The sequence below is a fragment of the Mustelus asterias genome, chromosome 8 (genome assembly GCF_964213995.1).
Source record: "Mustelus asterias chromosome 8, sMusAst1.hap1.1, whole genome shotgun sequence".
Classification (NCBI taxonomy): Eukaryota; Metazoa; Chordata; class Chondrichthyes; order Carcharhiniformes; family Triakidae; genus Mustelus; species Mustelus asterias.
In genome coordinates, this window is record NC_135808.1 from 106787133 (window position 1) to 106803114 (window position 15982).

At 41.7% G+C, this 15982-nt stretch overlaps 1 protein-coding gene across 1 annotated transcript in view; it reads right to left on the reverse strand.

The window, feature by feature from the left end:
- Positions 1–15982, reverse strand: part of b4galt2 (UDP-Gal:betaGlcNAc beta 1,4- galactosyltransferase, polypeptide 2) — a 352031-nt gene that overhangs the window by 90822 nt on the left and 245227 nt on the right. The window contains exon 3 of the mRNA XM_078218681.1: positions 2566–2753. Coding sequence (XP_078074807.1) covers positions 2566–2753 — 188 coding nt within the window. The remainder of the gene's footprint in view (positions 1–2565; positions 2754–15982) is intronic.

Below are 15982 nucleotides of genomic sequence, written 5' to 3' on the forward strand. Positions count from 1 at the left end.
CACCTCACTTGGCAGTGCATTTTTGATAGTAACAGTCCTCATATAATTTACTCTATAGCAAATTCCAGTAACACTACCACACAATGTCCTAACACTATTCCAGTGTTCTCTGAAGGCAAACTGGTGTTTACAGATCTGACTTCAACACACACACTGTTTTGTTCAAGATCTCACAGCCACACAAAACAACACAGTCTTCAATGTTTCTTGAAATCTGTTTTTTCCATTTGATCTTACACTATTATTTCTACAATCATTTCAAAGTATTTTTCCCAGAATTGACCAACCTATTCTATCTTAATACTTTATGGCTATGATATTTTAAAAGTAAACTTATACTATTTTGCCTCACCTATTTACAATCTTCCAATTGTATACACTTCTTTTGAAATACAACAGCCAACTTTAAACCACTTATTTCATTTGCCTTATGTAAATTCCTATTCATATTCTCCGGGCACTCTGTCCATTACCATTTCAAACTACTTACCTCCACACCTCCTTTACTGACGTTTGACCCTTGCACTCTAACTGTCTCCAATTCAATTAAGCTAGTCACACCCATACAAGCTTGTTTCCTAGCATATGACAATATGACATTGATATTGCAGAACATGCTAAATCTTATTTTCCACACGATATTTACTTTCAACTTTAATATTTTGAATTCATTTTATTCAAATCAAGCATTGAATTAGGGAAATGTAATGTATCAATTGTCTTGTGTTAAGTGAAGTCAAGCTGTACTATTTGTGCGCCCGCTTGCTGCGAATAAAACAGTCTCATGATTAATATCTGCTCTCATCACACCAAATGTCCACTTAATCCACCATCAAAAAGATTGAATAAACAGGTATGTTAACATCATGTATATGCAGTCTGGATCACTTGGGATATTACTTTAACACCTATAGGTTATACTATCTTATAAAAGTTATTGCACAGCATAGACATGGCCTAAAACATAACATGCTTAGGTCATTTGTCAGCAGCACTGTATCTGAAACCACTTTAAATTTCCTCAGGGCTCCACTGGTATAACTTGGTGGAAATACATACAACTTGAGTTTCTACTGAAGTTATGGCAGTGGAATGGGAGAAACTCTGACAAAACTCACTGCAAAGACCAGAGTCCAAATTTCCAACATCACATTCCCTGTCTCACATAAGGAATACCACACAGATGTTACAGAGCGTCTTTTCTCCTGCTTAATTATTTTACTGGCATCTGTTGAGGGTTCTAAGCATGTGTGGGTTTTGGAGGGCTTTTCAATCTGCAAGTGTTCTGCAAGCAAGACCAGTTTTACCGGTGCTCCTGTTTTCTTAGTTATTACTGTCATCAATGTTCTGCCGACTGGCTGTTATTGTTAAACATTTTATAAAAAGATCCTTTTTTTTAAACAACGCATTCGACTACCTTATGTGTGGTCTCAATTTATCACAACAGGAAACTACGCGTTTCCATGCACAGTCCTGTCAGAAACTGGGGACCTGGTGGCCCTTCTTGCATTTTCTTGTGTAAATTCTGAGTAGCATTTCTCAGCTGTCTCCCTGAGAGGCAGCAGGGATTTAATGCAGACATACTGTACTTAGTGTCTTTCAGGCATAATGGAAGGGGAAAGAAGGGAATTTGGTGACAAGCAGGCAAAGGAAAGATGAGGAAGATATTAAATATCATCAACGGCATAGGCTCAGCTTTGGACACATCAAACAAGGAATGGGTTCTTGGAAACATGTGGAAAAAGTAATTTTTCACAAAAAAATCTATAATTACATAGTACAAAGGACTGCAAGAGAGTTATAGACAACAACAAATTGAGGGTTTAGACAACTAGAATAAATCTCAAATCCCCTTCTGACAGAAATTTTGCACCGGTCAAATTATATTCAGTGGAATGGGTGGTCAGGGTGTGATCCAGTTGTAGCCTGAAATAATTGGCAGGCCACTTGAACACAAGCATAAGTGCAGGTAAAAAGTGAACACGAGGAAGATACTCACATACCTTAATTCATCCACCATTCCCCCTGTTGCTATTAATCATGGGGGTCGGTTTAGCTCAGTTGGGTGGACAGCTGGTTTTGTGATGCAGAGCGATGCCAGTGGCATAGGTTCAATTCCTGTTTTGGCTGAGGTTATTCATGAAGGCCTGCCTTCTCAACCTTGCTCCTCTCCTGAGCTGTGGTATCCTCAAGTTAAATCACCACCAGTCAGCTCTCCTCTTTAAGGCCTACGGTCATCTGGGACTATGGCAACTTTACCTTTAACTAATAATCACAACTTGCGCATGCACACTTGGCAAGGATCAGACTTCCCAAAAAGGGACACTGAAAAGTTTGCTATTCTATGGAAATCTAAATGATAGCCCAGAAAAATGAGATGCACATTCACTGCCCCCTTCTAAATGGTGCATCTGTTTCCAAGTTTCTGATGATCTGCCAGCAGTCCAACTCTGCTACGTTTATTGATATTGCAGTGAGGGCCAATGATAGCAATTTTTTAAAAAAGAAATTAAACAATAGCAATGTTCAATCCTCATCAGCAATAAGAAATAATGATAATCTCACCTGAATCCAAATTTGTCCATTGCAATGGCAAAATGACGCGGCTGGTCATAGCAGTGGTAGAGGTTCCTGTCATCCATTGGGATTAAGTCCACATCACTGAATACGAAGCAGTCATACTCTGCATCCTTCAGTACTTCCATGTAGCCAATATTTAGCAACTTTGCTCGGTTAAACATGCCTTCACCGTGCTGCAAGACAAAAAAATAAGCAGAGAAATGCATGTAAAATGCACGTCCTGTGCACATGGAACATGGTGATGGCATACAAGGATACGAGCATAGGGGACAATAATTATATCACAAGGTATTAACATCTTCAAGAGTTCACACAATACCTTAATGTATAACAGTGATTACAATCTGTTGTGAACACCCTGTGAATTCTGATGTTCACAAAATCCATTAATTTCTTCCATTTAAACAGTACTGGATCTGCACTTGAGGTGCTGTAAACTACAAGGCTACAGATCAAGAGCTGAAGAGTGGTATTAGGCTGGATAGCTCTTTTTATGGTCCGAATGGCCTTTTCCTGTGCCATAAATGTCCGTGATTCTGTGTGGGAGTCTCATCCCTTCAAATTAATTACAGCTATTTTATATACCAGTGCATCCCTTATCTAGTATTATACAATTCTAAAGAGGTACATTATACCTCATTTCTTTATTAAACATTTTGTTTCAAATTTTGCGACTAAGCCCTGCTGGTTAATAAATTCTGTACTGAGCGTATTTATATTTGAATTAATTTCTCTTGGAAATTTAAATTCAAAACAACTTGACTCTACTCCTTCCCTCATCGTTTAACCTTTGTTTTAATGGGAGTAACCTAATCCAGCAATCTGTTCTATTTTGAACTCGCACTAGACAACAAATCCTACAGCAGTAAATATTTGGGCTATTGCCTAATCAAAACAGGACATGAAGTCAATATTCTCTTTTACTTGCGGTGTTTCTCGATGTGCATCCAAATGTTCTATCCACCTTTTTAATACTGCAAATACAATACAGTTTCAATGTCGGATCACTTATCAGTCTAAATTGCTTCCAGATTCTATGGGCAGAAGGTTACCAGCCTGTTAGAGGTGGGTTCCGGTGTGGACAGGGTCCTGAAAATTGATGTTTAGTTGGAATCCTGATGTGACCCCCCTCCACCCACTGCCGACTTCCCAGGGGAAGCATTGAAGACGAGCCCTTTGGCCATTCACGCTTGGGATTTTCACGTCCTGCTGCAGTGGACTGAGATTTGGTTGGACACCAAATTCTCCGATCTTGCTGTAGTGGGAGCGTGGCATGAAGAGCTGGTAAAACTGTGCCCTATGGGTCTGTCGGGTAAGTAATCGAGAGCTTAATGAACTGAGTAAGATGCCCATCTTGAGGTATGTTAACCCTAAATCCTGGATTTTGCAACCCTGGAGCCTGTTCCCCAACCAGATAGCAACTGGCCAGATTCACCATGGCAAGTGTACCATGAAAACAGCCTCTTCAGTGAAAGTGACAAGCTGGGAAGTTACACTCAGGAGCTCCAGTGCTTTCGTTCCCCTATTTAGATGCTCATTTCACCTGGGGAATGTGGCCTCCTTGCTCTTTCTCCTAAAATATATTACTTTACACGTATCTGTTTTTGTTGTGTGGTCAGCATCTAGATAGTCTATTCTCCCAAGGTAAGTTGCTCAAAACTATAGTTTCTTAAAACCATTACTCTTTACTTACAGCTACTATCAGGAACTCTGCATAAGGGTTGACACTTCTCCTTCCAGATCACAATGTCACAGTAATGTTATTTGACATCATGTTTACATCAGTATTATGCATGCTTCTGATGTTACTCTACATTCCACCCAAGTCTTTATCCCAATCATATTTACATCCTCCTAACTCTCCCCTCAAAGTTTCAGACTGCAGAGTTAGTCTCTGAGATGCTTTGACCAATCTCCCTGTTCTCGTTCTGATTCCTTTCTGAGATTGGGGATATTCAGTACTCCCCCATCTTTTGGTGTAAGTGCTCTTCTCCTGGGTGGCTGTAGAGCTCGATCTTACTTCTTCTTACTCTTCAGGATCTGAGTAGTAAGCCCAAGTTACTAATCTTTCTTTCCATGAATATTAAGATGCTGTGGTTTCTGCTTATGGTACTCTGGTCAGTCTCAATCCTGTACAATCTCAGTTGTTGAATTCTTTTGAAGATTGTGCCTTTTCACTGTTGGTCTCGGACACACATTCTTTCTCCCCAGGCTTCAGCACTGGTAATTCAGATGCTCTATGCCTGTGGTTAAAGTTCCGAGCGCGTTTGCTTCTCTGTTCTTATTTAATCTATTTTACCCTCGCATGGTCATTCGTGATGATATTGGGATTGAGTTTGTGTGTCAGAGATGGAAGCTGCGTTCACAATTTCTTTCCCATTAGTAATTCTAGGGGTGGCACGGTGGCACAGTGGCTAGCATTGCTGCCTCACAGCGCTAGGGACCCAGGTTTGATTCCCGGCTTAGGTCACTGTCTGTGTGGAGTTTGCACGCTCTCCCTGTGTCTGCGTGGGTTTCCTTCGGGTGCTCCGGTTTCCTCCTACATTCTGCAAATGTGCTGGTTAGGTGGATTGGCCTTGCTAAATTGCCCCTAAGTGTACCTGAACAGGCGCTGGAGTGTGGCGACTAGGGGAGTTTTACAATAACTTCATTGCAGTGTTAATGTAAGCCTACTTGTGACAAATAAATAAACTTTACTGTACTTTTACTTTAATTCTGATGGGTGAGAACCACTTTGTCGTGGTGAGGTTCGATAACTCAGAAGAGCTAGATTAAGAGCTTTGTTTTTTCAATCTTCAATAAATCTTTGACAGGTTGTACCCTCTCAGCTTCTCCATTCACTTGAGGATAATGGGGTGAACTGGTTACATGAATAAAGTCATATTCATTTGCAAAATTGTGGAATAGTTCATTAGCAAACTACAGCCCATTGTCGGACACTATGATGTCTGGGATTCCATACATGTTGCATTAATTCTCTGGAGGGATTTGATGATTGCTTCTGCTCTGCTGCTATGCAATGTGTTTGCTTCAATCTGTTGTAATAATCAGTGATAATAAGGAAGGTTTTCCCCTAAATTCAAATAAGTCTATTCCCAGGCATTCCCATAGCCTTGATGAAAAAGTAGAAGGTAATAGCGGTTCTTTCCATCGTTGGCTGTTTACAGCACAAATCAGACCACAACAAATCATCTTGTCTCTAGAGGGAATAACATCTGGCCACCAGACTGATTGCTGTACTCTTGCACAACATTTTGCTATTTCTAGATGACCTTGGTGAAGTCTTTGAAGATTGTCAAGCTGAAACCCTCCCAGATTATTCTCTGACTGAAGACCAGGAGGTTGTCAATGACTGCGAATTGTTTGTGATCTTTAAAGTACTGCTGTAGAATTAGATTAGTGGGGATATAGTCTGGCCATCCTTTCAGATAATATTCTAGGATTTAGGGCATTTATCATCTCATTGTTGGGCTTGCTTGTCTCCTGCAACTTTGTTTGCAGTGGCAAGTAAGTGCTCAGTGATTAAAAATGTATACGTTACAACCTCCTCAAAGTGTAAATCTTCTTGTTTGGTCCTGATGTTATTCATGACAGCACGTCTGCCATTGTTTGATACTTGCCTTGCACATACTCTGTGATGGAGTCATATCTTAACAATCTTAGTTTGAACTATGGGATTCTGGATGGCATCTTTGCAAATTCCTTCATGTTCAAAAAAGTGACTAGTGGCTTAAAGTCTGTTTCAATTTTGAAATGCAATCTCATAACATAGTCTGAAAATTTTTCTCACTCCAACGTTGCTTCTTTTTCTACAGTTGCACATTATTCTGTTTCTGTTAGTGATCTGTTAGTACACTGGTCTATGCTTACCATCTCTCGGCACTTGAAATAAAACTGCCCCCAGATGTGTAGATGGTGCATCTGCTGCTACTACGGTTGGTAATTCTGGGTTATGATGTGCCAAAATTCCAGAAGAGACTAAAGGCTGTTTAATCTTTTCTAAAGCACTTTGCTGGTCCATGTTCTAGTACCACTGCTGACTGTCTCAACAACGTTCTAGATGGCTCAATGACTTCTACTAAATTTACTTGGAACTGGCCAACTTGGCTCACCATACTGAGGAACCTTTGAAGATCAATTAGTTCCTGGGTTGTGAAAACTCTCTGATAACTTTTATTTTTTGTGGATCAACTGTGATTCCTTGTACTGTGTGACCTAGAAACTTGATCACAGGTTTGGCAAACACATTTTTTATTCAGTGTTAGGCCTGCATCCTGCAAGATTCTCAGGACTGCTCTGACCTTGTGGTCATGCTCTTCTTGTGTGGAGCTATGCACTGGTATTTCATCCATATGGCGTATTACTCCTTCCATACCTTCTAAAGTTGGAGGCATGGTCCTCTGGAAAACTCCTGAAGAGAATGCTATTCCAAAGGGTAATCTATTGAAACAATAATGACCGAATGGCATTATAATGATATCAATGGTTTGGCTGAGTCAGGGAACAGTGGGAAATAGAATTCAATCCATAAAAGTGAGCATTTGAGGAGAGCAAATAAAACAAGGGAATACTCAATAAACGGGAGGATGTTCAGAGGGATTGAGGAAGTAAGAGTCCTTGGAATGCATGTTCACAGGTACTTGAAAGTGACAGGATAGGTAGATAAGGTTAAAAAAAACATGTGGAATGTTTTCCGTTAGTGGGCATGGTACTGAATTCAAAAGCAGGGATTATAATGATGGAACTGCATGAAACACAGGTTAGGCCATAGCTGGAATCTTGGGAACAGTTCTGGTCACCACATTCCGGAATGTCATTATTGCTCTGGAGAGAGTACAGAGGAGTTTTACAAGAACATTACCAGGACTTGAAAACTGCAGCAATGAGGAAAGACTAAGTGGAGGCTTCAGAGGAGGCTGAGGGGTGACCTCATTGGAACTCTCTTCCACAAATTCCAGTTGATGCTAAATCAGTTGCTAATTTTAAATCTGAGGTAGATACTTTTTTGTTCAACAAAGGTATTAAGGGATATGGACCAAAAGCAGGTATATGGAGTTTTACCACAGATCAGCCATGATCTCAATGAATGGGACAGAACAGGCTTGAGGGGCTGAATGGCCCACTCCAGTTTCTATGTTATCCAGAAGCAGTCCTGTACCTTGTGAACCTCCTTCTCCAGTTGTCCCAGTTTTGTACCATCTATAAGATGCACTGCAGCAATTCATCAAGGCTCCTTCAATAGCACCTTCCAAACCCATGACCCCTACCAATCTAGAAAGACAAGGGCAGCAGATGCACAGGAACACCACGAATTGCAAGTTCCCCTGCAAGTCACACACCATCCTGATTTGGAATTATATCACCAATCCTTCACTGTCGCTGGGTCAAAATCCTCAAACTCTCTTCCCAACAGCATTGTGGGTATTCCTGCACCATATGGACAGCAGCAGTTGAAGAAGGCTGCTCACCGCAGCCTTCTTAAAGACACTTAATGATGGGCAAGAAATGCTAGCCTAGCCAGCGACGCCCACATCCCATGAACAAATAAAACAATTATGTGATCTGACACCATTGTCCCATCAGCATCACATTTGTTACCCCTTTCCTCTACAATCTATATTGAAGTTTATATACCACTAATCATCTAATTGCTTGGGATATTTTCAAAAACTCAATCAATTAATGAGGGACGAATTGTGCCTTCAAAGTTTTTCTATGGCTAAATCGTATAATGTTTAATTATAGTGTGCCAAACTCGAAAGTCTAATATCTGCTCTATAAATGAAGTCAAACTTTACTGGCATATGGTTTGCATGGAAACATTTCCTTTTATAAATAATCAACTGTATGAGCCATCCTGCAAATCTTCAGGAAACACCCCAGAACAAAAAGCACTCGTGAAAGTATCGGCCAATATCCCACGCACAATCTCTCCTGTTTCCTGATTATTTAACAAAAGATTCGACTTGGCTGCAGCGCACAAGTTTCACTTTCAGTTCAATCCCATTCTTTTTTGTTGTGGCTACACAAGGCTTCTTTGCCCTCCAACAATGTTTTGAAGAGGGAGCTTTACTGTATGCATAGTGCTAATATTTCCTCGTAACTGTCACCCCTCACCATGAAAATGCCAAAGACATAAAATGCTGTTTATAAAAATTACCTCTTGCAATCATTATTATACATTACTGATTCATTTACTTAAGAGACTCGCTTTATATTTATAAAGTTTGCCCTTCTGAAATTATGTTCCAACATCAAATTATCCTTTTTATAGAACCCGATTAATTTAATGATGCAATAATCACTACTATACAGATGTTTACCCAATCTAACATCACAAATCTTCTGAGGGTTACTCCTGAATACTAAATCTGAGAGTTCCATTTTCTGGTAAAATCTATAACAGGCTGAGCCGTGCATAAGTCAATAATTTTTCCAATTATTTTCCTAATTTGCTTGCAAAGTTCTGTTTTGTTGCACTAGAGGCCACAACAAATCAAGTCACTAGCTTCCTGCTGTACACAAACTGTTATTCTTTAATGATCCCACCTGTACATCTAGCAGGAATAGCAGATACAACTTTATCATCATTAAGTTTCTTTTTAAAAATGCCGTGATTTATTAATGACTTGCAATACACAATAGACAGCCATAAATCGAAATGTGCTGAAGACACAAAGGCTGGTGGTAGAGGGAATAGTGTAAAATTACAAAGAATAATTGATAGATTAAATGAGTGGGCCAAAGTACAGTAGATGGATTTCAACACAGCTAGGTCTGAGGTCATCCAGTTTGAACCAAGAAAAAGATGGATCAGGGTATTACTCAAATGGTGAAGAGGTGATCGGAATACCTAGAAACCTGAACAATGGAGGTCATAGGAACACAGGAATTAGGAGCAGAGGTAGGTAAATTCAGCCCTTCGAGCCTGCTCCGCCATTCATGGCTGACCTCTCCCTGGTCTCAAATCCACCTCCCCATCTGTTCCCCATATCCCTCTTTTAAATCAGAAATATATCTACCTCCTTCTTGAAACCATTCAACGATTCAAACTCCACCACGCTATGGAGCAGCGAGTTCCACAAATTCACCACCCTCTGCTAGAAGTAGTTGTTCCTCCTCATCTCAGTTGTAAATCTACCGCCTCTCAATCTATACCTGTGACTTCTTGTTCTAGATTGCCCCCTAAGAGAAAATATTTGGCCTCCATTTACTTCATCAATCCCTTTTAAAATCTTATATATCTCGATCAGATTCCCTCTCATCTTTCTAAACTCCAGTGAGTATAAGCCCAAACTGTTTCATCTCTCCTCATATGTCAACCCTGTCATCACTGGAATCAATCTGGTGAACCTCTTCTGAGCTGCCTCCAATGCCACCACACCCTTCCTCAAATAAGGAGACCAATACTGGACACAATACTGCATATACAACTGCAACAACACTTCTCTACTTTTATACTCCAGTTCTTTTGCAATAAATGTCAACATCCCACGTGCCAGAGGGGTTTACATGTATAAGTACACAGATCACTAAAATGTACATAGAATAATTAAAAAAAAGGCTGACAGAATGTGTGCCTTTATAACTAGAAAACTCGAATATAAAGGAGAGGAGGTTTTGCTATAGTTGTGCAAAATCCTGGTAAGCCCACACTTGGAGTACCATGCACCACATCTTAGAAATGATACACCAGCCCAGGAAGGAAGCAGAGATTCACCAAAATGTTAGGAAGACTCCAAGGGTTAAATTATGAGGAGAGGTGTTATTATCTGGACTTCTAGTTCCTAGAATATAAAAGATTAATGAGAGATTTGATTGAGATCTTTAGGAAGATGAAAGGAATTGGTAGGTCGGATAGAGAGTAACTCTTCCTGTTGGTGGGTGCATCTAGGACAGGGGCCATAATTAGGCCATTCAGTAGAGAAATGGAGAAGTACTGGTTTAAAGGTTGGCAGAAGTGTTGAAGATACTCCCACAAAAAGTATCAAATGTTGGCACAATGAATAATAATACATCTGAGATGATAAATATTTTATAACCAAAGGTATTGGGATTGCAGGCAAGGCTGGTGGATGGAGTTAGGACACAGATTAGGCATATTGTCATTAGATGATGGAATAAACTAGAGGGTCTGGTGGGTCACTCTTGATCCCATGTTCCCACAGCACACATCACTGCTTGAATACTGGTTAAAAGCCACTCTCTGTCTCACAATTCCTGCATACTTTTATTTCATATGAACATACAAATTAGGAGCAGTAGGCCACTCAGCCCCTCGAGCCTGCTCCACCATTCAATAAGATCATGGCTGATCTGATTGTAACTTCAAGCCTACATTCCTGCCAACACTTGATAACTTTTCACCCCCTTGTTCATCAAGAATCTATCCAGCTCTGCCTTAAAAATATTCAAAGACTCTGCTTGAGGAAGAGAGTTCCAGACTCACGACTCTTGGACAGAAAAAAATCTCCTCATCTCTGTCTTAAATGAGTGATCCCATAGTTTAAACAGTGGCCCCTAGTTTTAGATTCTATGACAAGAGGAAACAGCCTCTCCACATCCATCCTGTCCATACTCCTCAGGAGCCTAAATGTTTTGATTAAGTTGCCTCGTACTCTTCTAAATGCTAGTTATTAGACTAGTAAATCTTTCTTTGAACTGCTTCTAATGCATTTACATCTTTCCTTAAATAAGGAGACCAATATTGTGCATAATACTCTAGATGTGGTCTCACCAATGCCCTGTACATCTGAAACATAACCTACCTACTTTTCCCCCCACGATAAATAATAACATTCTACTAGCTTTCCTGAGTACTTTTTCTACCTGTGATCCTTTTGTGATCCATGCAGTGGGGTAGTTGTATTGTCGTTGGACGAGCAATCAGAAGACGCAGAGTAATGCTCTGGGGACACGGGTTCGAATTCCACCATAGCAGATTGTGAATTTGAATTCAATAAAAAGTCTGGAATTAAATGTCTGATAAAGACCATAGGGAGGCGATGGACTAGTGGTATTATCACTGGACTATTAATCCAGAAACTGCTAATGTTCTCAGGACCAGAGTTCGAATCCCGCCATAGCAGATGGCGGAATGTGAATTCAGTAAAAAGTATCTGGAATTAAGAATCTACTGATGACCATGAAACATTGTTGACTGTCTGAAAAACCTATCCTTACCTGGTCTGGTCTGGTCTACATGTTACTCCAGAGCCACAGCAATGTTCTGACTCTCAACTGCCCTCTGAAAGCCACTCAGTTGTATCAATCATTACAAAGTCTCAATAGGTCTCATGGCATCATATCTCCAGTCTTAGGACGTCCCAAACATCTCCATTACCATCCTGGGATATGTCCTGTCCTACTGGCAAGTTAAATGTGGTTACTGGTTACCATGTACCGTCCTTCTTCAGTTAATGAATCAATGCTCCTGCATGTTGAACAACACTTGGAGGAAGCACTGAGGGTGACAAGAGCACAAGATATACTTTGGGTGGGGGATTTCAATGTCCAGCATCGAACCGTTTGGCAGCAGCACGGAATTGAGCTGGTTGGGTCCTAAAGGATATACCTCCTTGACTGGATAAGAAACTGCCCCTGGAAAGGAAACTGATTTAAGTTAAGATGTTCAAATGGGTTCGCCCTGAATTGGCACGGAGATAGGTTTCCTGTCCAATTAGGGGTTTGAGGGGTCAGTGGGTGGGCAGTGGTGAGGGGGTCCACGGGGTAGTTGAAAAGGGCTGAAGAGCCAAATTGAAGGGCCAAACAGCAGCCTTCCAGCTTCAGAAGAGCACCCGGCCGCAATAATGTAAGTAACATGGACAGTGTTTTAACGAGAAGGTACCCTCTCAGATACTTCTTTAAAAAATAATTCTTTGGGGAAGGGGGAGGGGGGGAAGAGGGGCAGCCATAGCAGGCAAGGAGGACCTGCAGGTCTGGTAGGATTGCCGGCATCCAAGTCTGCCCCACTTCAGGCAGTTGAGTCTGCTCCCCATTTTGTCAACAACTAAAGGGAGACTGGAAAATCCAAGCCAGCCTCCTAAACTCACTTTTAAAAGGCTCTTCATGAACCTAATTATCTGCCTGCTCAAGGAAGCAGTCAGCATTATATAGATAGAAACCCTGCAGTGAAGAAGGAGCCATTCAGCCCATCGAGTCTGCACCGACAACAATCCCACCTAGGCCTTATCCCCGTAACCTCACATATTTATCCTGCTAATCCTTCTAACCTATGCATCCCGGGACACTAAGGGTCAATTTAGCGTGACCAATGCTAACCCGCACATCTTTGGACTGTGGGAGGAAACCGGGGCACCCGGAAGAAACCCACGCAGACACGGGGAGAACATGCAAACTTCACACAGACACCTACCCAAGCCAGGAATCAAACCCAGGTCCCTGGAGCTGTGAGGCAGCTGTGCTAACCATTGTGCCACCCTCGAGACCCAAACTGAACAATGTCCTACAATTGACATACTGCCCGGTGTCAGCATTTTCAGAGTGGCCAGCCTCCATTCCCAGTATCGGGGAGTTCTGAAAATTCAGTCCAGAAAAAAAACCCATAATGTGTGACTCCTGGTAGAATCATAGAAACCCTACAGTGCAGAAGGAGGCCATTCGGCCCATCGAGTCTGCACCCACCACAATCCCACCCAGGCCCGACCCCCACATATTTACCTGCTATTCCCTCTAACCTACGCATCTCAGGACTCTAAGGGGCAATTTTTAACCTGGCCAATCAACCTAACCCACACATCTTTGGACTGTGGGAGGAAACCGGAGCACCCGGAGGAAACCCACGCAGACACGAGGAGAATGTGCAAACTCCACACAGACAGTGACCCGAGCCGGGAATCGAACCCAGGACCCTGGAGCTGTGAAGCAGTAGTGCTAACCACTGTGCTACTGTGCCGCCCATATCCACTTTTATTATTTAACCCACACAGTAAAAAGCAAGTTTCAAAGCATATGTTTTTCACTGCAAGCAGGGATTGATGTTTTGTCGAGACCGTCAGTGGTCTTTTATCATTAGGTCATTCGGTGACGATGTCAAACAGCTTGCTTCTGAATTAAATGCCACTGAAAATCATTTCCTTTCAGTAGCGTGCACTGTGGCATTTAGAGATCGCAAACCATTTTCTAGATAATCATTCACATAATCGAGGAAAGGAATTATGCAAGCAACCCAATTTCTTCAAACGTGTTTTCACTTTGCATTTTGACAAATCTATTTTTTTACACGATCCTTAAAGATACAAAGTCAATGCTTTGAATGAACCAGGCAAACCCCAATCAATTCCTTTCTTGCTCCAAAAACCAAATTCAAATTGAATTCAATTCAAGGTCTCCATAAGAGAGGCAAACAAGATTCAAGCTGACAAAATAAGACATTGCACCCCATCTTGGGCTTGATCCGATGCTTAATTAGCCGAAAGGTCGAGAAGCGATAGCCTGGCATATCTCACCCATGATTTCTAATACATTTATGTGGTGGTGTGTTACAGATCACTCAGGAAGTGATGATCCGTAATATGCACTTTTACATGCGTGTTGCAGTCCGGAGCAATAGTTCGTGAAGAAGCTAACCAGGAATCTCTCCTACTCACCACCTGCCATTCCTATGTCTTGAAAGGATTTACAACCAGCCACCCACCCAGAAAATAATACTTTTCTACGATTGAGACATCGCACGTCAGAACGTTACCAATCGCACCAAAGTCAACACACCAGAAGGTAATGGAAACTGAAATGTAGTAACAGAAGGTGATTCAACCCCACAGTTTGTCTACAACTCGGTTACATCAGGCACAACCGGTATCTCAACTCCATTTGCTCATTGTCCAACATTTATTGACATTAGAATCGAAGGGGTAAATTTTCTGGTCCCGCCTGCAGTGGGAATTGTCAAGGGTAGGACGGAAAATTTGGCTGACCATTTAAAGGTCGGTTGACCTTGGAGCAGGTGGGACTGGAAAGTTCTACCTGAAAATTCCAATTGACATACGGCCAGTCTTTTGTGGGAGCAATTTCCAGATACTCACTACAATATTTTTGGGGAAAAACTGCTTTTTCACTCCTGAATTGAGTTAAATGAGGCTCTATAAGGTAGCACGTTGGCATAGTGGTTAGCACTGCGGCCTCACATCGCCAGGAGCTCGGGTTCGATCCTCAGGCTTAGATCTCGGAGTGGAGTCTGCACATTCTACCCATGTCTGCGTGGATTTCCTCCAGGTGCTCCGGTTTCCTCCCACTGCTGCCTCACAGCACCAGGGACCCGGGTTTGATTCTAGCCGTGGGTGACTGTCTGTGTGGAGTTTGCATGTTTTCTCCGTGTCTGCATGGGTTTCCTCCGGGTGCTCTGGTTTCCTCCCACAGTCCAAAGATGTGCAGGTTAGGCAGACTGACCATGCTAAATTGCCCCTTAGTGTCCAAAGATGGGTAGGTTAAGTGGATTGGCCATGGTAAACGCACAGGGTTATGAGGATAGGGCGGAGGGGAGGGCCTGGATGGGGTGCTCTTTTGGAGTGTCTGTGCAGACTCAATGGGCCGAAGGCCTCTTCCTAGACTGTAAGGATTCCAAGATTCTATGATTCTAACCCACTAGCTTATTTAGGAAATGTCTTTAGATGTTTATAGGTCATAGGTTGAAGGTAGCCATGTTCGTACCTGCTTTTAAAAGTTACAGCAGAAGCCATTCAGATCAGAGAAACAAAAACAACATGAAACATTTCATCTGAGACACTATCTGAAAAGCCATCGAACCAGCTGCAAGGCACAGCTATGGTAAAATGCTGTACCTTAAAAGAAGGCCTGTTCTACCTTCAAGTTCACCTGAGAGCTGACCTCCAGGAAATTCAAGTACAAGATACCTCACAGCTTACTGAGAATCCTCTGCTTTTACCCAACCTCCACTTCAGCTACACCATCAATTCAGCTAGGAAACTACAGGCCTGATACAAAAGAGATTAAAATCATTGCAATTGTACTTTATTTCTCATCTGTATCCATTCTTTGTGTGTGTGATAGAACGTGTGAGGTGCTGCGTTAAAACCTCCGGGGCTAGAGGGTCATAACAAATAGTTACCGGTATTTTTTAAATTCACAAAAGCTTGCTGCTGGAAATGATTGAAGTTGCAAGAAACCACTTGGAGGGTAAGAAATGCACAAGCATAAAAGCAGCTTTGATAAGGGACAATATGAAAACAGACAAACTCTGTCCGTGACAATATGTACAAAACTCTTATTTGGGTATTTGTCACTACCCTGCTCATATGTTCTGCTGCTCCTTTTCTCACGCATGTTTAGATAGTTTGGATTTTACCTGCCCCATCAATCCCAACTAAATTAAATATTTCCCCACTGCCCTAGTTACCCCCTTCCACAAAGACATTGGTGCCTC